We start from the raw sequence: 24101 nt of genomic DNA, 5'->3' as shown, positions 1-24101 counted from the left end.
GTTGCAGTTAGCAGTCTAATGCCCAACACACCATAGGGCTACTTTTCTAATGATGGCAGGAACAATCATGTACTGGGTATTACATGTTGCCTCCTGTCATGTGGAGAAGCTTGAACACTCCTCGTTTAGAGGAAGGCCCTTCACACGCTGGACGGACGCAGTGCTCGCAACAGTGGGCTCCGACACAGGGACAATTGTGAGGAAGCTACGGGATCAGGCAGTGTTTACTTCCATTGTCCATAAGGTTGCTACGAGTCAGAACCGACAGAATGGCACCGAACAACCACCACAGTTTCATACAGCAATCTTGATAGACAGTATTATTACCTCCTGAGAAGAGACCGATCTGTTTCTGAGACAGTGGTGCCCCTTCCTGCCCATGCTGTCAGGGTGCTGTTATTTTTAGGTACCATCTAGGAGGTCCCAACTCATAGTCACCCTCCATGCAACAGAACCAAACTGCCTGGTCCTGTCCATCCTCACGAGTGTCATGTTTGAGCCAATTGTCGTCCCGGTGTTGATCCAGCTCCTTGACAATCTTTCTCCTTTTCCTGGATGCTCTGCTTTATCAAACATGATGTCCTTTTTCAGGGACTAGTCTCTCCTGATAACACATTTAAATTACCCGGGAGAAGGCTCCCTTCAGGCAGTCCAGAGGACGTTCAACACTTGTCGTCAATGCCATGTACATTCTCATAGACGTTGCTAAGGTTTGGCTTTGGCGAAGGAGTCTGATTAGGACAAACCAAGGGTCCCCTCCCAATCTCAACTGAGGAAACAGTATACATAAGCAGGATCTTTATTTGTTCCAGAAAAGCTTGCTGAGGAAGTCTGTAAACCAGTAAATAACTTAATTCTTTGCTTCAGCACTCCCTCCAAATAGATTCATTCCAACAAAACACTGCCCAACCAGCGGTCTTTTCAGGACAATATAAAGTTTATCTAAGTAAATGGTTCTTTCTCAGTATGATAGATTGTTTGATTCAACCAACCCCTTTCTTATCAAACCACTGTTGATCAAGACACTGCTGGCCTTCACCTGGCTGTGTTCCACATTCTTAAACTGTCATGTCCCACAGGTTGCTCAGGCACGATCAGAGCCTTGCACTGAAAGATCTGCCTTAACCATCTGAGCTCAGAATCCTATCTCTACCTGCACCTGACCTGCTTGTTCGAAACCCTAGTAAAGGTGTCCTGTTCGGTACTGCACTCTAGGTGTTTCATTCAGCTTGTCTCTGTGTATATGGTCTAGGTGTCTTTGAAGAAGGAGAGCAACTGACCACCTATAAATATGATTAATATGCATAAGGACCTCCCTCCCAGAGTTCTAAAAGAGTAAAATATGTGGAACTGAAAGAATGAAAATGGCTCAAATAAGAAAGAAATGGAGCCCCCTCCCCCCAAAAAAGAAAACACTCCCAAAATATCAGGCATGCCTTGATAAAGTGGGAGAATAAACAGATAAGGTCAGATGTTATGTTAACAAGAAACTTATCCCAAGGCCTTACAGTAGTTGTCAAATGCTGTTTTCATACTTAGCACAGACAACAACAAACACATATTGACATCCAGTTGATTCTGACTCAAGTAGCCCTGTAGGCTAGGGTAGACCTGTCCTTGTGGGTTTCTGAGAGGCACTCTTATGAGAACAGAAAGCCTCGTCTTTCTCCTGAGGAGCACCTGGTAGGTTTGAACTGCTGACCTTGTGTTTAGCAGCCCAACTCAGAGCCGCTGAACCACCAGGGCCCCTTGCTTACCCGTATAAGCTTGCCTAATACAGCTCTGTTTTCTTTCAACAGATATCCTGGTTACCTTTTGTAACCTTACAAGAGACATTTCCAACCTTTTCAAATATGTTCAAACCATTAGATTGTATGGCATGTGAATTATATACCAACAAAGCTGTTAATAATAATAGAAGGTATGGCCATCTCTCTTTCTGTGGGAGGTTTTCCCTGGTTCCTCTGGTGTCCCTTCCTCCCCTGCCTCGAGTCACTAAATCTGGGTATACGAAATGGTAGCCTGGGTTGCTACTTGGCAGGCTCTCGCCCTGCCCGGACACCTTGTGCTTCCCAATGGGATAAGGATAAGTGGGGAGTCCTGGACCTCCTGCTGCTCCTCTGCTCGAAGGCCCTCCTCTCATAAACCCACGCTGCTCGTGCACCCCTTGGAACTAGGGGTGTGTCTCCATGGCTCTCTGTATGCACCACATCTCAGGTAAGAAAAACTGAAGCAAAGAGAGGTTAAATAATTTACTCTAATAAACCTATATCTAGGGTTAAACACAGATAGCTTGACTCTTTTTAAAACATGTGCTTTTGATAAAATTAATTAACTTTTTAAAAGATATTATTCTCCATACTAGACTATGTGCCTTATTTTGTTACTTTTCTTATTATCTCTATCATATATTTTTAAGAAGTCACCCTCACGGGCTGAAAGGAAATTTGAAAATCAGTCACTTGCAGTGTCAACATATTTCCTTGCTTAAAATTGAATCACGCAGGTAACGCTGAAGTTGAGCCCACGTGTTTTCAGTTTCTACCGTTCTCTGCCTTCCCTTCCCACACCTGTCCTTGCAGCTGGCTTACATTTATGGGAAAGGGATCCATTTGAGTCAACCCCAGATTCTTCTGAGGTGGAACCTCTCGCTCACCTGCTCCGTCCCACTGTCGTGTGGGACTCCACACCAGCACAAGGTTTTGTATTCCTTGGACCAAAAGCAAAATAAGTTGCACACTGGTCTAATTAACAGGGGTTGAATATCTTTGCCATGTTGGAGGCCTGTTGAAGAAAGAATAGTGGAATCAGGCAGTTGTGCACTTTCAGGGACTGCCCTTCAAGGGTTTGACCATTGTCAGTTTGAAGAGTGGGTCTCTTTAGAACCGTGAAAACAGTCTGGTAAATTCATAGAAATTGGTTACTCCTCAAAGGGGTGGGAGCTAGTTTGTCAACTATCTCTAAATGATCAGTTCCCACAAGCTAATGGCTTTTCATATGAATCTAGTATTTAAATTATATATGTGTGTGTGTGTTGAAGTTGTTACCAAACAAAAGGCCGAGATTACAAATGTGTGTACTTCTCAGCCCAATGGGGTGCCACCAAGTTAATCAGCTTGCGATCATCTCAGGTCTGACAGAGTAGAACCGTGCAATCATCTCAGGTCTGACAGAGTAGAACCGTGCTCCACAGGACTTTGAAGGGCTAATTTTCTGGAAGGAGATCACTCCGCCTTTCTTCCAAGGAGCCTCTGGATGGACTCAAGCTTCCATCCTCTGGGTTGGAAGTTTAGCATATTGCCTGTTTGCACCCCTCAAGGACTCCACTTCTTATCATAGCCAAGATTTCTTTAATTTCAGTGAATATTTGCTGATATATGTTCAGAGTTCTAAAGTGTTGAAGATAGCATAATGTGCAGCAGATGTCAAAAATTCATGAAATAAAACACTGATTTTCATTTGTCATGGATTTTTAAGCACACTTGTCTTTCCAGGGTAGTTTTCCAAAATGCTGCCATTTAGATTATCTGTTGAGTAGGACTCATGACTTCCTGTTGGTTCATACTCCAGAGTAGATTATGATCATGGTGGTAGTACTGGGCAGCTAAAACAGGCAGGTACCATGAGTATGATTATGATGGGCTTATTATACTCCACCTCCTCCCACCACTTGCTCATAGATTTTGACATAAAAAGGGTACTGAACCATCAATGGACTATGGCTTAAGATGTGGAGTGCCAATACCCAAAATGTTTTTTATCTGGAAGTTTCTGCCTGTAGTGAGGTCCATAAGCCCGTAGAGAGGGTCTAGAAAGGATATATGCAAAGGGGATGGTAAAATTCTCCTCTGCTTCCAGTAGGTTAGTAAAGGAAGACCCTGTGGGACAAGAAGGTGGTGATGAGAAATTCTCCAGTCTCTTCGTGAAATCAAGAAGAAATCCACTTCTTTTGTGTGACCTTCCTTATTGTTAATTACATAGCACTTTTCACATGGAGACTTCTGGGAGCCAGGTGTCAAAACAACTGACAATGAATATATTGGGATTATATTAATATTTATGTGTATAATACACACACAAGATGGCAAATCTACATTTCGAAATATGTTGCTTCCATCTCTATAACCCTTGCCTGAAGAATCCTGTTTGATTGATATAAAAATGTGTGAAAATGACATGCTCAAAGGACTCAAATTATGTTCCTTGTAAATGTTCTTTGAATTTGAGGAATAAAAACATCTGAATGGGCAGGATCAGGGATTCGGTGTTGATGAAGCAAGACTCCCCACTCCAAAAAAAAAAAAAAAAAATCTCATGGACAAGCTTTCTCTACCCTCACAGAATGAGCAAAATTCCTAGTTATGATGGGAAAACCAAAATTCCTGTCTGCGGCTTCTTCCCTTTTGCTCACCAAGGCATTTTTCTATTTTCTTAAGACTCCATAGCCAGTCTTTGTGATCATCCTATGTCATTCAGAAAATATATCAAGATGACCCTTTGACATTCCAAAGAGCAGTTGTCATGACCTCCTGAGCTGATACCTCTGCTTGGAATTTAACTGGCCCAACGGACACCCTTACAAGCCATTTCTTTAATTGGACTTTTTTTATGGCACCCTAATGAGCGGGAGACCAGCGATATATCACTAAGAGAACTTGTCTGCAGCAATGGTCCCATAGACATGGTCTAGCATGTTCTGTTTGGCATAAATCCATTAATGTATAAATTGGAATCATTGTAGCAATACCTTCTGACTGACTCTCATATGTACATCGAGGTGTTTCCAACCGATGGCCCTGTTACAGGACAGGGAAGACCACCCTGTGGGTTTCTGAGATGAACTGCTTACAGGAGTAGGAAGCCTCATCTTCCTCTTACAGAGACGCTGGTGGTTTCAAACTGCTTACCTTGCAGTTAGTAGCCCTAGGGGTTTATATTTTCATGGAAAAAATTCGTTATCATTTAATTCTGTTTTTCTACAAACTTTTAAAATTCCCCTCATACAGCCAAGCATATTAGTTAAAATGTACTTTTATATGTCGCCTAACAGAGATCCTGTGTATCTGGGAATAAAAACCTTTTATGGTGGACTCAAATTGGCCCCAGTAGGATGAAAGTTGTTTACACAATCCTGGGCCCCAAAGGAGGACTCTATGTCACCAACCTGTCAGGCAGCTGATGCTCACTCCAGCAGCCATGCACCCCAGGCAGCCCACTGCACTGTAGTAAAGGTAGGAGATTGAATACCAGGTATCAGCTATGACAGGTCTGTGAAGGAAAATAACACATGCCACCAATTACATCAAGTCTGAAATTATGATTTAGAAGACTAAGAAGAGCTCATTTGGGGGCCTGGCATCTCTCCAAACCCCAAAGCTTAGCTTTTTTGTCATATTTTAATATTTTAATTGATTCCAGATGAGTTTTGCTAAGTATTTCACACAATCCAATCCATTCCTAAATTTATAATCCAGGAAGTCCCTGGATTATGAACAAAATCTGGTCTGGCATGTGTCTTTAAATTGAATTTGTAGCTCAGTCAAAACAGGTGCAGAGAGTTCTTATTTAGCTGAAGTTAATAAGAGGCTCAACGCCCTTTCCGTGATTTAAAAGCTGTGCGGGTGCAAGTGAAGCTGATTTTGGTGAAGAATTTGTTTCGACTAGCACATTTGGCTCGATCATTTAAAAGTGAGTATGGTTTTACAGAACATTGGAGGGCAGGTACAGTAAAGAAAAGGGTAAAAAAAAAACCCTCCCTGTGATTCTAGCTCATAGTGAGCTGATAGGACTGGGTAGAGTGGCCACTGTGGGTTTCGGAGTCAGTAACTACTTATAGGAGTAGAAAGTCTCTTCTTTTGAGAGGACCAATACTAGTGGCCCATAAATCTGACATTTTTTGCCTTAGTACTGCCTGCATAGCAGTGAGGACTGCAACTTCCATTCGTTTTGTGCTATTTATTTAGCAGGAATTCCTTTAGCCAAGATTTTGTGGTAAGAATGGTGACAGGCATTGAGGGTGTCCAGGTTAATAAGCTACAAAATCTGCATTCGAGGAAATAACAGATCATCTTAAGACACTGTTTTGTCGTTTCAAGGACTGCTGAGTTTCTGTATATGAAATCCAGGATAGGCAAAGCTATAGAGATGGTCATTGGGTTAGTAATTACCTAGGGCGATGGCACCGAAGGTTTTCAGGGGGATGAGGAGCTAACTACAATGAGTACGTGAAGAAAATGTTTTGAAATTGGGTGTGGCGATGAGTGCACACCTCCTCTTAATATCATTGAATGATTGAATTGTATGGTATGTGGGGGAGGGGGAAAGGAGGGGGGAAATGAGCAGCAGATATTAAGGGTTCAAGTAGAAGGCAAATGTTTTGAGAAAGATGATGGCAACAAATGTACATATGTTTTTGACACAATGGATGTATGTATGGATTGTGATAAGAATTGTAAGAGCCCCCAATAAAATGATTTAAAAAATAATAATATAAAAAAAGAAAAAATGTGGCAGCCTTGGTAGAATCAGAAAAAGGGATTATGAGAACATTCGGAAAGAGTATCAAAGCCAGATTAATATTTGAGATGTGCCACCATTCACTCTTAAAGAATGTCTAGTAGTTAATCAAGCAAAGAGAGCTGAGAGCCAAGATTTAACGTTCCACAAAAAGAAGACATAATGATAGAGTCATAGAGAAAAGCAGTAGCAGGATGAATCTGGAAACTAACCGTAGGTGGGGTTGGACTATGAGATTCATGGAAGGAAATGGTTCTGTTCTAAATGACATGCAGAAGTAAAGGAAGACAAGATCATGGGTGTTATACGATAGCAAACAATGTGACTTCTTCACTGTTCTATGCTGTGATACATCTACTTCCATCATAATGGGTTTTACACAAACATTGCCAAAGAGTTCAGGAGCTAAAAAACCAGCAACAAGTGGTGGTTGTCTTGCCGTTTCTTTAAGAGAAGGAAACAAGAGTTAATTCTCAGTCCCAGGGAAGTTTTGAATTGTGGGCGAATGATTCCAATAAAGTCTAGACACAGAAAAAAATCTAGACACAGATCTCAGCTGAGTATATGTAGATAGATTTTCATCTCCTTTCTCAGTGAAGTGATACTTTGTTGAAATGTCACTAGCTTCCTATAGACACTCCTGGTTTTTAACAAAAAGGACCCAAGGGCAATTTGCTTATAATTTTATTTCTTAGGGAAAACTTCCCATTTACAATTGGTAAGTGATGAAAAGGTAATACTCAGATGATCATATCCTCTTCAATGAGCAACTTCATCTCGATACAGTTGCTTTGTTCTTCATTTTAAATTCGGGATCTTCAGAATACGGCTTATGTACCATTTGAAAATGCCCTCTTTTGCTAAATACTATGTGGTAATGCAAATGAAATTGTTCTAAGGAGTTGCTTTTCTAAGTGTGCTATATCTGCTACACTGAAGAATTTCTGCTCTGAGTTAAAATAAAAATTTTAGTTCCGAGTGGTATCCCAAATCTTATGACTCCCTTTCTACCTGCAAAGATGGTCTGTGATCCAGGAGTAAGGAAGAACCCTGATTTCTGAGGAAGGGAAAGGCAGTCGGAAGAAACTTAAAACTGATTCATTGCTTCTCTCAAACAGTGTTCCCTTATGAAGTGAGTCAGACACATGGCTTCCAAGAGCTTATTGTCTACTGAAAAGGTAGACCCGAATAAAGATTGACAATAAAACAGAGTAGAACCCAACGGACTACAGTGGAATGCAGAGCAGAAAAAGTCACCATAAACTAAAAGAACAAGAAAACAAACTAAGATTCATAGCAACACTGCAGGGAAGACTAGAACTATCCCTTTAGGTTTCTGATGTGGGGTGATTCTTTATAGGAACAGAAAACCTCATCTTCCCCCGAAGGAGTGACTGGTGGGTTCAAACTGTTATCCTTGCAGTTAGCAACTCAATGGGTCACCAAAGTTCCTAATAAAACAGAATAGAAGAGAAAAGAATAGTCAAATATGTCTGTGGTAATTACATAGTCTGGTGTCAACTTGAGACTATTAAGAGTGAAGGGGTGGAGTTCAGCCTGTCAATCAGGTCGCAGCTTGATGATCTCATTTGAAGGTGCTATAGAGATAAATATCTCACTGGAGGCCAGACCCACGGTCTCAGCTACACCTTCCTGTTGACAAGTCACATAGAACTACTATGATGGAGCCAGGGCACTGAAACTGGAAGAGCCACGTGGAGACCCCCCTGCCAGCACTGAGATTTTTTTTTCCACCACTGGATCCGCAAGACTTTCCATCCACTGGCCTGTGATCTTCCTGCATTCTGTGTCATTGCATGTGTTGTGTGAGTCTGAAGAGGAATTTATAGACTACTATCAGACATATAGGCTAATATTGGATTTATGGACTTGATCTGGACTCGGGTAGGATGTTTTCTTAATATACAATTACTCTTTATATTAAGGCTTATATAAAGCTTTCTTATATACATATGAGTGTCTATAAGTTGGTTCCTCTAGTCCACCCAGACTAACACCCCGACTAACACAATTTCTGAAGGTCCACAGGTGCTGTAGACAATGTGAGCTTGGCCTTCGTGGACAATTAATTCTGCATCTCACTGGACAGGTCATTCTGTACCTCTTAAATATTAGGCTCAATATGTGAATATTATAGAAAGGCTTAATGGAAGGATAATTGTTTTAAAAAATATATCAAGGTCATTTCAAGTCAAGAGATCAAATAATACATCTGGAAATAAAAACAATTGCGGTATGAATAGAATGGATTAGAGAAGGAAAAGGAAAAAGAAAAGTCCATTTAAAAATAGGGTAATTTTACTTTCCTGAACTTTGGAGCTAAGTTGTGTTCCTCAATGCTATTCTTCCCAGATCCCATTTCCGTTTAATAACACCATGATCCTTGCACTCACTCGTTTCCAAGTGCTCCACTGGTTTTCCTGTCTTACATAAACTTCTACCCACAATTCACACAAGTAAGTTTCTGAGACTATAACTCTTTACAGGAGTAGAAGGCTCATCTTTGTCTCTTACACATCTGAATACGATGAGCACCAGAAGAAAGCTGAACCCACAACTGACACCCTTCAGAGCTAGATTCTGCCCACCCTGATTCACATAAGAGAGCAAGATAGATCTCAACAGGCTTTCCCTGTAAATCGATCTCTAAGCTGCTGACCCTCTCTCGGCCTTATCAGAATCTTTAAAATAAGCATACCTACTCGTCAGCACTTGAGACACCAGTTCTGTAACATTTGATGGAGCACACTGATCTGTTGACAGAGGCAAGGGCCATGTCTTTGAGTCTGCTGCTGGGTAGATGAAGCCTCCAATGGCCACCCAAAATGACAGGGTAATTCCAGTTACTAGGCCTCCAAGTGCACCCTTGAGAAAGGAAAACAAGTCACAGAGATTAGACAAAGCAGTCTTTGGAAATAATTACATGGGGAATCCTGGGCTTCAGAGATTCTGGCTCGAGATCCCAAATTCTTGATGGCATGTGCTAGAAATAGTTTGTGCACACTCTCTTCTTTCTAATTTCCACAATACAGCCTTAGTAACGTGTTTCTTAAATAAAAACACTGGATGATATTAGAGTGAACCTACTATTTCTGGTTTTTTTGCCTTTTTTTTTTTAGCAGAAAAGAAATATCGGCTTTTTTCTTTTGGCACATCAAAATCTGTTGAAACCTCAGTTCCCAATGGAAGATTTCTGAAGTTCAGGGAAGCTTCACATAATGGAGAAAATGTGGTTATTTTTCACTGGCAGTATGATTTAGAAATCCTTATTCCCATTTCTCTTCCCAAGAAATTCTGGCGGAGACTCCAGGCTCCCAAGTTCTGGGATTTGTTTTTGTTTGATTCTAAAATCCAACAAATAGATATGCAAGCCTTTTTGTTTAAGGGATGTATTTATTGGTAAACGGTGCTTTAAACGCCAGTGAGTTGAGTGACTTCTCCTGTAAAGGAAACGGAATATTCTAGCAGAGAAAAGGCCTGCAGAGCAATGAAAGCCGGATGCTCAGTATTGCATAGATGGCCGAGGCTTCTCTGTGAAGAAGATAGCATGCACGCGCATGCTCACACAAATGGGCCAACTTCTCTAGCTATAAGCAATAAATTAATAACACGTCCCTAACCCCAAAATCCAGAAGACGCTGCCCAATAGTGAGAAAATGAAAGCAAGCTATGTGGTTTCAATACGCATGCCTTGAATTCTGGCTTTAGATCCTAAATTCTTGGTCCCATGTGCTAGAAATTGTTTATGTGCACTGTCTTCTTTTCAGTTCCCACAATGCAGGCTTAGTAATGTGTTTCTTAAATAAAGACACTGGATGATATTAGAGTGGACATGTTATTATGTACAGTAGGCCAAGAGTCAGCAAACTGCTTTTGTGAAGGGCAGATAATAAGTATTTTCAGCTTTGTGGATCATTCCTTTTCTGCCACAATAACCCCAAACTGTAATTGTAGTGTGAAAACAGTCACACCCAAACCAAACTCACTGCCCTCCAGTTCATGGTGACTCATAGTGACCCTACAGGACAGGAGAGAACTGCCCCTATCTGTGTCACATACTGTAAATCTTTATGGAGTAGAAAGCCCCATCTTTTTCCTGTGGTGTGGCTGGTGGTTTCGAACTGCTGACTTTGCAGATCGCAGCCCAATGTATAACTACTATGCCACCAGGGCTCCTTAAAAACAGGCCATACACAGAATATAACCAATTGAGAGTTGCTGTGTACTGATAAAACTTGATTTATGGACACCGATGTTTTCATTTCAAAGAATTTTCATGCTTTATGAAATATTCGTGTGTGCTTTTTACAATCATCTAAAATGGAAAACGTTTCTTTTTTTTCTGTTGTTGTTACTGTTTTTTAACTTGCAGGCCAATATAAAACAGGACGTGGGCTAAATTTCATCCAAAGGCTGTATAATTGACTGACACCTGGCTACCCATAGAGTAAATGTATTTCAGCCTCAGGTCCAACTCGGACTAATTTACAGTAACTGCAGAGCCTGTTGGCATAGTGGTTATATGTTGAGCTGAGATCCACAAGTTCTGAAGTTCGAAACTACCAGCAACTCTGTGGGAGAAAGCCAAGGCTTTCTACTCCCATAAACAGTTCCAGTGTCAGAAAATCACAAGGGGCAGGTTTACTCTGTTCTATGGGGTTGCTATGAGACAGCATCAATTCACAGTGTTCGGTTTTGGTCTGGCCTGAAAGATTATGGCCATTACATAATTTCATGTCAATTGAAGATGTATACAAGTGTAGGGGTGGTATCCAAGCTGACAATCAGGGCACAGCCTGATGGGGCCTCCTTGTGGCCATGGGCTTCTCATAATGAGGGTCTGGGAATCTCTCCCTGCTTTCACTTTGCTGCTGGTGGGCCACTCTGAAACCTGCCATTGGTTCCATGGGACTTTGGACCACCAGCTTGTGATATTCTTGCATTCTGCTTCATTGCTTGTGGCAGTGTGAGGCTGAAGGACTTAGGACTAGTATCAGACTTACAGACTTGAGTTGCACTGAGCTGAGATGTTTTCTCAATGAATAATGACTTCTGATAGAAAGCTCTTTCTCGTACATACATGAATGTCTATGGACATGTTTCTCTAGTCCTCCCAGCACAATACAAAGACCACGTTAAGAAGGAGTGAAGGTCGTGTCCACATTCTATGCACAAGAGAGCTGTGATCAATACCATCAGCCATGGCCAATGACAAAGTGGCCCACGAATTTATAACATCACTTACATCTATTTAGAACACATTTTCTGACTAAATGGGACCATCAACAATGAAAAAACTAACAAATTAATGTTGATAAGGCTTTAAGATATTAGGTAACCTGCTTATAGTTTATCTGTGGCTAGGAAATTGCTTTTCCTCAAATTACTTTCAAAGACCAAGTTTTCTTTTTCATTATTGATGTCAGGAAAGTTGGTTTAGGCACCACCCCTCCAAACAGGGCTGCAGAGAAAATTATGCAAATGGAAAAGGTTCACTTCTCTTTTCCAAGATCTACACAATTGACCCAGAAAAAAATCCAGTTAGAGTGGCAGCCAAAGAGACCTCCTAAGGTTTCCTATGATGTCACTCACGACAGGGACAGTCCTGTTTTCCTACATGCAAGTAAGTCAAATGACGCTTTTCCCAGAATTAATCGTGAGAACTTTAAAAAATATTTTAAAATGTTATTTTTCTGATGAAATACTGCTTTGATGCACACTTAGTACACATTCACCACAATTTACTTGAGAATTTATTATCAACCCATCAGTCCAGCAAAACAGACATCCAAGTGCCAGAATGTCCCTGGCTAATTATTTGTTAAACGTAGTTTTAGGTAACTATTGAAAAATTTAGATATAATTTATCTTTGTTTAAGTATTAAAAAGTATTCTTTAATTAAACTATTTCTGAATTCACTAATTATTGTAAACTATACTTAGTGGGTCCTTAACTTAAAACTTTTAACTTAAACCTTAAGATTCTGCCCTTGTACCACACTATATACAGTAGCTTGTGATTACATCGACTCTGCTTTGCTTTCAGTTTCTCAAAGGTGCCAATGAAGTTAGGTATCAACTAAGAAGTTGGATATATACTATGAAGTTATCTATTTAACTTATTAAGAAGTTAGGTACATACTATGAAAATAAGCCACCATTCTTTCCCTGGAAAAGACAGATGACCGTTCCAAGGAGAGGTGAGAGGAGAAACAGAAGAGAGAACATAGTGAGGGCCCAGTTTGGGCTGGGTATTGTGAGCAATGCCATGGGGTTCTTACCTTCCAGTTCACAAAAGGGAATATGATGCCCAGAGTGAACAAGCCAAGCATTGGTCCTCCACACATGCCATGGATGCTAAGGGCAGCCTGTGGGACAAAACAGACCCGATGAGCTCCATCTGGAACCACTGCATCCCCACCTCTCTTAACCTGGAAAAAAATTGTGGTTCTCATTAATTATATGTTTTCTAGCAGAATTTCTTCCTTCTGGGATCCTGAGTAGAAGTAGTTTGCCCTCAGCTGGAACTCTGATTTATTTCTATTTTCTATCCTGTCAATAAGCATCTAGAATTATGCTAAAGAAATAGATCCGAAATTTAGTTTCATGTCCTACACAGTTGACCATCTGTTCTAGTTTAATTTGAACAATTCTATTATTTTGATAATAATAATAATTGCTTGTCCTCCCTCCAGAATGCTTCCAGGATATTGAAGTTTTAAGCTGAGACATTGAAAGGAGACCATTGAATAATCCATATTCCAATTTATTCCTCCCTATCTTCTAGACTTTTGAGAATGAGAGAATTTAACAAATGCATTTCCATGGCTGTCACTCTCTAAATTCCTGTATCCAACCAATAGGAAAGGGCTTTCCTTTACCAATTCACTGTCATTGTCTAGTTTTATGACAGTTTCACCCAAGAGCCTTGAAAGTGCACATGCACTTATATAAAGTGAGCATGTGTGTAAGTACACACGCAGCACATTTATCACCCAAGCACACAGCTACTCTATAATGTAGCCGTATCTCAGTTCATGAATTCAGGACTTTGAGAGCTTCTTTGAGATTAAATAGATGAGAGTGTGATACAACAAAGATCTTATAATGAGGAGAAACACACTTTTATGCAAACAATGTGACCTTCTTTTTCTTTTTTTTGGACATCAACCCCATGTTATGTGAGGTTCATATGTGAGCCATATAGGTTATGTGAAAGTGTGAATTACTTACATGGCATGTGATATGGAAAAATATTGTGTTCGTTCTGTATGTCAGACACCATCTATGTGTCTGTTAGTTAAGATAAACTATCTAGGTACACTGACCTGGTCATGTAGTTGTTAAACACCGGCTTAACCTACCCAGTGTTCCATGGAAGGAGTGGAGTCTGCTTCTTAAAGAAACTTTTGGCCCCTGTAAGGCAATTCTACTCTCCCTTATAGGCTCACTATAATTCAGAATTGACTGCAAGCAATGAGTTTGGGTTTTATCTAGACAATCTAGAAAATTATCCAACTTAATCCTAAATTTTTCCTATTTGATAGTTTTAATTCCATTTGATGGATAATAGAATCATAGCCTACTAAAAACCTACTACAAATCTACTTCTAACTAGAAAGCGACAGAGCTGGGATTTAAATCCATTTCTGGCTCTAAAACCCGTGATGTTGTTCCTAAAGAGCAGTTCATCTTTCTCTCACTTTCTTCTTTTGGACTGGGGATGGGGCAGGGAATGTCAAAAGAACAAACCATCGCGACGGTCTCTTTTATTTCAAGACAAGGTTCTTGCAATAATCCAAAGTTAATAGACTGTGTGGGATCTAATCATGGACGTGACACGTTGCACTAAAGTTTGGTGGCACTCTTGTTATTTACTCACATTTATTCTACTTCAGAGGGTCGTTTTATTCTTTGATTTAAAAAAAAGAGAACAAGCCAAAAAGCTTCAAGTCCTCTCCAGTCACAGTATAGTATCTTTTATGAGCTACAATTAAGTTATTATGGCTGTTTTTCAAGGTTAAGATACAGAAGAATCAATTAATGCTGCAGATAAATATTTGCCAAGATGAAAATAGATGAGATAAAAGGCATCCCTTTCCCCAAAATCAATATTTAATTTCATGTTCTTGGCATTTCTTCTGCTGATTGATAGTTCTAATTCATAGGATCTCTAGTTGTTGAATTTGGAAGCTAATTTTGCTCACTATTATATAGGCAAGTCAATAAGTAAACATCACTGTTTATGTCACTCTGTGAAGAAATTGGCAATTACCTACAAAGTCACTAATAAGTATGGATATTTCAGTGGAAATTCTTTCCCATAATAGAAAAATAAAAACAGGAATTTAATCTTCTCGGTGTAAAAAATCTTACTTTTAACCATTTTTATTGTCATTCTACCCAAACCCATTTCCATTAAGTCAGTTCCAATTGATGTTATTGTTGGTAGAGATCTATAGATACTATAGAGTCGCCTCGGAATCAAAGGGATCCTTTATACAGCAGAGGAGACACCACCTGATCCTGCATCAATTGTTTTGATGGTTCAGTCCATTGTTGCAGCCACTGTGTCAATCCAGCTCATTGAGTGCCTTCCTCTTTTTTGCTGCCCCTCTACCTGACCAAGCCTTCCTTCTCCAGGGACTCATCTTTCCTAATAAGGCGTACGAAGTACATGGGATGAAGCGTTGCTATCCTCTGTCCATGGCGTATTCTGGCAATGCCTCTTCAAGGCAGAGCTGTTTGTTCTTTGACAACTCATGGTGCACTCATTACTCATCACCAACAGCATAATTTAAATGCATCAATTTTTCTTCAGTCTACCATATTCAATGTCTAACTTTCACATGTGCATAAGGAGATGGAAAACACCATGCCTTGGGTCATAGTAACACCAAAAAATTGAATAGAATGGCATCATAGAATTTCTAAGACTGAAACATTTATGGAATCCGATTGCCACATCTTTCTTCTATGGAGCAACTTGTATGTTCAAATGTACCTGCCAGTTTAAAGTCAATGGCTTTAATCACTGTAGCATCATTGATCTTTATTTTCATTAGCATGCTTAATTGGAAGACTTAAAACTCAACTAGCTGAACCTTCTCCTCTCTGCCCAAACCTCATCAAGGCTTTTCCCAGAATTAGAGGGCAATTCCCAGCAGCACTTCTTTGAGCTGGATTTTCTTATGCCTTGGGCAAGATATTTTGACTCTTTGTGCATTAGGTTCTCATTTGTCACTTGAGGATTATAATACTTGATTGCTAAAGATTTTGTGAGTATTCAACAAAGAATTCACAAGAAATCTCAGAAGAGTACTTTAATACAAAGGAGCACATGACAAAAACAAATGAAAAAATAAGCAAGCAAGTCTACTGTCTTTGAGTGGATTCTGACTGTTGGTGATCACATAGGACAGAGTGAAACTGCTCCAGAGGGCTCTCAGATAAAAATCTGTACAGGAAAAGGCAACCTTTATCTTTCTGCTGTAAAGTGGCTGCTGGATTTGAACCACTTCCCTTAGCAGTCCAACATTTTACTCATTCTATTACCATGTACTCTTTGGAGTATATGATTAATTCAGAAAATGATTGCTAGTATTCTTATTTCTTTGTTAATACTACTAATAATATGACCTACATGCTCTGATTACGAAAGGAGCATATGGGATATAATGGTCTTCTTCTAAGTTGACAGGTGAATTTTGTTGCTGTTATTTGGTCCCCAGCCCTTACACATAATTTTGAATTCACACTTTTAAAATCACACAGGTTTCTTTACCGCAGGGCCTCCTGGAGCATTCACTAAGCTAATGTGTGCTGTGGATGGACATTTTATTGCTGAGAAAGGGATGTAGTTTGCACTATTTTCCAGACATCTCTGACCTTGGAGTTGTTTTTTCTAATTTGTTTGTTTGGGGCATTTCCCCGGATTACATTGTCCTAGACAGTTTGTAACATTTAAAATTAAAATATTAGAAAAGTCTGATTCTTAGGAACTGAAAGCTGCTTCCTTCCTGTCTATCCAACAGGACTCACAAACACACCAGGTGAGCGTGGAGTGGTTTTGTGCACATGAAAAGAAAAACTTGACTCCAGACCTCACACCAGCGGTACTCAATCTTCCCGTAAATGAAGTCTGAATACAAGAGTAATCCCATTACATTCAATAGAGCAAAACTATTTGGGCAATCAAATAGGGCAATTGCAGCTGCATTTTTACACAATCAAAGCTAGGTGGCCACTACACACAAAAAAACTGTTCTTATGAAGCAAAACATCAAGCTTTTCATTTCATGTTTATCAGTATCCCCTGAACTATGTCAACTTCATGGTATCCGTTGTATCCAGTCTAGCAAGTGTGGCCAGCAGATCACTCACATTTCCCTTCTCAGTATAAGCATTGTATGTCCACTTGGCTTTGGAGGAGTCCTTGCCTTTCCTGGAGATTTCTGCATCTTATATGTAAATAAGCTCAAGTGTAAACATTTCTGAAAGAAACAACTTTTTGATTTACATTCTCCTTAAACGGGGCATGAGGACACATCCATCAGAGTTAGTGATGACTGGAGATAGAGAGGTAAGCAGGGGAGCACAGAGGCAACTAGGAACTAATGGGCCCTGGAAAGGGGAAAACACACCTAAAAATGTGCAGTTGAGGTCACTGAGTACAAACCTCACCCCCTTGTTAATCCTGCTAAATGCCAAAATGTTTCCAAATTAAAGAGGCTTTCAAGCTCCTGAGATAAAATGGAAAATTCATCGATGCATAAAGAGGATGATGCTCTGTCTTCCAGCCCCACATCTGCTCCTGTGTAGACAAAAGGACTACCAGTGACCTACTGCCTGTGTCTTCCTTCTCCGATCCTGAAATGGAGACACCGTTGACTATTGAACAGCATGGGTTTAACCTCCATCGGCCAATCTATTCAAGTTTTTGTTTTGTTTTCAGTTACCATAGCAGTGAGCTCAGGCATTTCAAGTAGCATTTAAGAGTACCCTAATGGCAACCGGGAAAGAAAAACAAATCTACATGTGTTGGGATCGGCCCTCTTGCTCAAGGGTCAACGACAGTAACTGGAAATCATGCAGAGTCATGAACATGATCACATGCCTTAGGGGTTGGGTGTTGAGCTCCTAAGAGCAAGCTCAGGAGCTGGAAACCACCAGCTCTTCCCCGGGAAGAAAGACGAGGTTTTCTGCTCTCATAAAGATGCACATCTTCAGAAACCTAAAGGGGCAGTCCGACTCTGTCCTGTAGGTTTACTACTAAATGGTAACGGGCCTGATAGCAATGAGTCAGAGAGCATTTGGAGTTTGAGGAGGAAGCAAAGCTTTAGAAAGAGAGTAGGGGAAAGCTGCTATGACATAAACAGTGTTTGGGGTGTTTTTTCCTCTTTTATTACCTGCACAACGCCCCCCATGAGGGATGCAGCCACAGCCATTGAGGTACACATTGCACCAAACAAGAGACCTGAAAGAAACAAAATGTGTAACTGTCACCTAGGCTTGCTCTGAGGGATTTCTCCAGTGCCCCACTCAGACCAATCCCTAATGCAAGAATGGCTCTCTGCCAACGGTCATCCCCAGCCAGCATGAGTCACCCGTGAGTCTTACCAGGTCTCTCTCAGGGATGTGCTTGCCCAGATATGGTCAAATAGCTGTAAGCTAGACTCAGATTTTTCACTCCAGCATTCAAGGAGAAAGCCATCTCATGGAAACAACATGATTTCTGGAAACGCTCTCAATCGAGACCAAGGAACGTCCAGTTCTACCCCTCACCAGCAACGAATAGATGGACACAGAAGATACCAACCTCGCTCAGATTCAGATAGCTCATCAATATTTAAAATGGCTAAATTAAACCTATACATGCTGCCTTATAAGTTTTACACTTTTGGATTTTTTTTTCTGTTTTCTTTTTTCCCCCTCAACACACTGGTTGTGGCGCTGCTATGGTTCTTAGTGGATTGCATCATCACTTATTCATTTACATATCTGGTGCAGGATACAGAGGGCTGTCAGTCTCATGGTCTGAAGCACCTCACACTGTAGCTCTAGCATCTTCAGAACTCATGGAATGGACCTGTGTGTGCTTCTTCCCATTCTTAAGACATCTTCTTTTAAATTATCTTAAAAATGCATCGCTTTTAGTATACATAAAAAACACCCTATACGTTGAATGAATTTTCCGTCTATGTTATAAACTATAGATGAAAAAGGAAGAGGCAAATGAAAAAGAGACACAGTGGCAGAAGTGAAGAAAAAGATTTGCTCACTATTCTTTAAACTTTCTCCCTCTGGTGTGTGTGTGTGTGTGTGTGTGTGTGTGTGTGTGTGTGTGTGTATTCAAATGCTACACATATTTTTCACCTTACATTTCTTATAAGAAGAAAATTGATATATAATCTGTTTAAACTTAAAAAGTAAGCTCCTTAAGACTAGAATTTAATATAAGTATCAGTGATCATAAACACTATACTACTATATTATTAGGCAAGCAGCAATCATTTATTAGGAGAAGGTGACAGAAAATATGATAAGGAACCCCTTTTGTTTTATTTAAAGGAATTTGACTTTCATTAGACCAAGTTACTGATCATTGTGAACAGAAAGTCTTCCCAGGTAGAGGAATGGACAAATCTGGATCTACACATAGTGTCAAGGGATGTTTATGTAATCTGTTTAGAGTGTAGTGTGAACATGAAATAGTATCAAAAATACAGTCAACAACATGGGAGTGAACTGGTCATTCTTCCTGGGTGGTCCCCTTTCATTTTTGTAAGTGTGAGAATCTATATATTAGATTATTTCATGTATCTGTGTGCCCACAAGTGTGTCCTGAGTAGCATTTGTAGTATGTTTGCATGAGCATTTCATGATATGGGACAAAAATCCCACTGACTGTACCTACATAAGCCTTTACTGATCCAGGTGCTCAGTTTGTCGGAGAGATGGGGGAAACAGCTCTTGACAAAATCCTCAAAGGTCACCGTTGCTAAAGCATTGATGCTGGCAGCCACCGTGCTAGAAGGAAAGACAATGAAGAACACAGTCCAAGTTAAATAAAGGGAGGCCACCAGCCTTCTCTGTCGTCTAGGACAAGTAGTTCCCGGCAGGACTGGGAAAACAGATGCAGATCGGTGCCTCTTCTGGGAGTCCAGGGCACTTGCGTGACTTGTTGGCTTACCCACACGTCAGGGCTATCTTCCTGATACCTTCAATTCTTTCACAAATAGCCCTGAAGTTAGCCAACAGTGGCAGCTAGAAATAGAGACTAAAGTCCAGAAAGAACTGAAGAATGTGCTCAGATTGGATGAGGAAGAAAATCATGAACATTCCATCCCAAGAGTAAGTACAGTTTGCTATTTATTAATCATCCATTAATTTATTTTTCACTCTTCTTTGTGTTTATTCTAAGTAATAGACATATACTGGTGAATAAAAAATACATAGGATTTTTTTAAATCATTTTGTTGGGGACTCGTACAACTCTTATCACAATCTATACATCGACTGAATCAGGCATGTTTGTACCTATGTCGCCTTCATTCTTTTCTAGACATTTACTTTCTATTGAGCCCTTGGTATCAGCTCCTCTTCCTCCCCCTCCCTCTCCAGCCCCCACCCCGACCCTCATAAACCCCTGATAGATGGTACATTGTTATTATTTTCATCTGTCACACCAACCACTGTCTCCCTTCCCCCATGATTTCTGTGCCCCCCCCACCCCGTAGAAGGGTGTAGCAATGTGTCAATGTGTGTCAATCGATGTGTGAATCATTGTAATCGGTTCCCCCTTTCTCCTTTCCTCCCCCATTCTTCTCCCTACCCTTCTGGTATCACTATTCCCACTCCAATTTCTGGATTCTGTGTGTTGTGAGCTCCCATCTCTTAGCTGTACCTGTGTACGTGTTCTGGTCTAGTCTGAATTGAGAAGCAGCATTGGGGGCATGCAGTGGGGGTGAGGGAGCCTCAAGAGTAACCAGAGGAATATAGTGTGTTTTTTCGATGCTTTACTGCATCGATGTTTTACTGCCTCATCCCTTCCCTGAGGACCCTCTGTGGGGAGACTGTTCCATTGTCTACAGATGGGCTTTGGATCTCTGCTCCAGTTCCCCTCATTCTCAACTGATATGTTTTTGTTTGTTATGTGTCTGGAGGCCAGACTTTTAATAGCTAACTGTGAAATGTATCGTGCTTGTGACAGTTGTTGCAAGCAATTACGAAGTTTCTAGAAGAACAGGCCAACAGAGACGTCAACTGATGTCAACGTAGGAGATCCTTCTCTAAGAAGGTGCCAGGTACTGACAGAAACCATGCTTAATGAAAAAAGATGATTTGGGAAGAACGGAAAATTATTTATAGAAACCTCAATAGGGAAAGGAATGTGTTGGATTTGACAGCCGGAAGGAAGACAAATGTGGTTATAGTGCAGTTAATGGGCAAGAGTTAACACTGGAAGAATACAAGAACCAAATCTGCGATGCTCCGTTCCAGCTTTCCAGAGAGCCTTCTCGGAGCTTGAAAACTCAGTGACAGAATACCTAGTGTGCTGGGTGTTCTTTGCAAAATAACAGTAAATCCCGTTCTGTTTGGTACTGACCAGTAATATTTTAGCTAGCATGACTACACTCAACTCATGTGCTGCCACATCCATCTACAAATAAAGGTTTCTGAAAAATAAACAAGTTAATGAATAAAGTATGACTAGCTGTTAAAAAGTATTTCATTAATAATAACGAATTGTTTATTATTAACTAATTGTTTTTAGTATCCTTTAGAACTCATATGAAGACAAGAATAAGACAGCAGACAGTGTAAACTATGAAAATAAAAGTAATTTATACATAATTAAGGGTTCACAAGGCTGGGAGGGTGGGGGCTGAAGGGGAAAAGATGAGCTGATACCAAGGGCTCAAGTAGAAAGAAATTGTTTTGGAACTGATGATGACAACCTATGTACAAATGTGATTGATACAATTGTTGTGTGGATTGTTCTAAGAGCTGCAATAGCCCCTATAAAGTGATTTTTAAATTAAAAAAGAGTGCATAGAAAAAAATAACTTAAAAAAATTTTACTGTAGTGCAGGATGAATCCAAAATTGAAACTTAATTTAGGTCACTTCAGTTGGAAGAGTTGCAGCTCTATCAGATTTTGTACATCTCGTCACCAAATGACAAATTTAATAAGTAGAAACGTCTCTTGTCCTCATTATGGGGATTTAGACAGTAAGATTTGAGTACTACTGCCCTCGTCCTAAGACTCAACCCGCAGGAGGTACTCCTTGACAGGTTGCCTTTCTAGTTTCAGTCCCAAACCGAGTAAGCAAGAGGAGAGCAGGCAATAAAAGAAACCTCGGTTCCCCGAACAGCCATGTGTGAAAATGAATTATGTGAATGCTTCAATCATTAGACTTGACTCTTGAACTCATCTATGGGATGGAGGAGATACCTGATTGTGATTCAGAAGGATCTGATTTTTGAAATCTCTACTGGGATGTTTTCACAGTCTAGTGTGCCCATGTCAATTCCTCAGATTTAAATCTGCTACAAAATTCTGGAAATCTCCCCCTCCCCACCCCTTCCCTAAACTCAACTTCAAAGCCTTGCCCCATATCCTGCTCAGGATTGTGGCTGGAGTGATCTCTTCAAAATATGTGCTGTCCAGTAATACCCTTTTTAAGGAATTTTTGGACTTGGAATCAGAAGAGTCAACTGTTTGCTTAGGAGGGATTTTTCTGTTGAGAGTTATCGTGAAGAGTCAGCCATAGATAAATAAGGAAAAAAATCATGCAGCTCTCATAGAGGGACAAAATAAAGCCCAGTGTCACCCCTACTGTGTATTGCCCACGGGTGTTCACTTTCCTCTTGACATCCTGATATCATACTGCAGAAAAATATCACTTGGTGTTAGTGACGCAAAATCTTAGAAAGAACACTAGCTAAGGTAATTCACTGCATATAAATTAAAATTATACTCAAAGAAAGTGAAGGTCATTATTTGAATTCAAGGATGCTGTGATCTTCAAAATACAACACATTAATATATGAAAAGTTAAAAAAAATTGTGTGTGCATATATACATATAGATTCAAAAGTGTCAAAATTTAATTTATGGAAACATTATATCCTTCCTGATAATGTGTCCTAAAAATAGAATAACTGCTTTTTATTGTTAAATTTATTTACAATTATATTATATTAACTTAATAATATTTATTGTAAATAATATTCTCCAAATTCAAAAGTCAGTGTCATTGTTTAATGGTGAAACCGAATAGCCATTTCTTTTAAAGAACACAAAATAATGATTTCTGCTTCAATTAGTTATCACTGTTTTGAAGGCACAACTACAGCAAAAGTTAATTTAGCAGTGTACCTATCATTGAAAAAGATGAAAACTCAAAATTATTTGCAGGTATTATTTGAGTGCAATCAAATGCTAATGTATGAAGTGAGAAAACAAAGCAAGGGATTGATAACTAGGACAATTTTATGAAAGCAATGAATATTTACCATTTTAAAAGCTTTTAAATTACATTGTTTTAATTTAGTTATAAACAACTAGATCAGAAAGAGGCCTGAAAAACATCCAGAATATACAGGAAAAAAAACTAGTATATGATAAAGGTAGCATTTACAATCAGTAGTAAAAATATTGCCTACAAAAATCATTTTTACTTTATAAGGAAAATCGAGCCAGGGCTTCACTTCACTTCTGCCATGCATATAATGCCAGTGGCCCAATGATTATACTATTTAATAGCCGCCAAATATATTAGAATGGTATCTGGATGACTATAGTGATAGAGAAGGTTTCTTACAATAATATCAACCCAGAAAACATGATATTAAAAATAATAAATTAGATCTTCAGGGTTGTCCTACCTTTCCCCTTTTGGCTGCCTTCCTTTACTCCTGGGAGGTCTCTTGCTAACGGGGACTTCCTCCTGCAGACAGTTGTCTACAAATGCGCTCAGGAGATAGTTTATTGTGCAGCTCTTCTCTCGTGGTTTTCTTTTGGTTCTTGATCAGCCCCAGATTCCCTCAAACTCATTATCCTGCCGCCATCCCTGCTATTGTCATCGTCGTCATCATCATCATCATGTTTTCAATATACTAACCTTAGAGTTCCACTGAAGGCGCAAGCCACAAAGAGTCCTGGCAGTCCTGGCATTGTGGCAAATATTTCCATGACAAAATAGGGCATCAGCTGAAAAGGGGGAGGGGCGTAATTAATGTCTGAAATATAGGAATGTGGCTTTGTAGGCACATGATATTGGGAGAGGCAAAAATAAATACAAAATAAAATAATAATATAAGAGGAGCTTGTATGAACTAAGCTTATTCGGTACTAGTAATTGAGTTTATTGCCAATCCATTTAAGTGGACCTGAAGGCCAGGTATAGGAGAAAGAAACAGATAATATCACAAGACTGAAATATTTAAAAAGCTTTTCCATGTTTGCAACATGTATCCTTCGCTTGCTTGGGCACTCTACTATTCATAACTAAAGCTGTAAAACCCTAAAAGCTAACCCTTAAAATGTGTCTTCCGGG

At 39.9% G+C, this 24101-nt stretch overlaps 1 protein-coding gene across 1 annotated transcript in view; it reads right to left on the bottom strand.

Annotated features, from left to right (window-relative positions):
- SLC5A12 (solute carrier family 5 member 12) overlaps nt 1–24101 on the bottom strand; it is a 49144-nt gene that overhangs the window by 886 nt on the left and 24157 nt on the right. The window contains exons 9-15 of the mRNA XM_075547691.1: nt 23667–23755; nt 19454–19566; nt 17946–18013; nt 12819–12905; nt 9236–9402; nt 5165–5268; nt 2657–2784 (exon numbers count right to left, since the gene is read on the bottom strand). Of these exons, the coding sequence (XP_075403806.1) occupies nt 2657–2784; nt 5165–5268; nt 9236–9402; nt 12819–12905; nt 17946–18013; nt 19454–19566; nt 23667–23755 (756 nt within the window). The remainder of the gene's footprint in view (nt 1–2656; nt 2785–5164; nt 5269–9235; nt 9403–12818; nt 12906–17945; nt 18014–19453; nt 19567–23666; nt 23756–24101) is intronic.

This window comes from Tenrec ecaudatus, chromosome 4, assembly GCF_050624435.1.
Source record: "Tenrec ecaudatus isolate mTenEca1 chromosome 4, mTenEca1.hap1, whole genome shotgun sequence".
Lineage (NCBI taxonomy): Eukaryota > Metazoa > Chordata > Mammalia > Afrosoricida > Tenrecidae > Tenrec > Tenrec ecaudatus.
The sequence above is the reverse complement of the archived record's forward strand: the minus strand, read 5'-3'. Positions and strand labels throughout refer to the sequence as shown.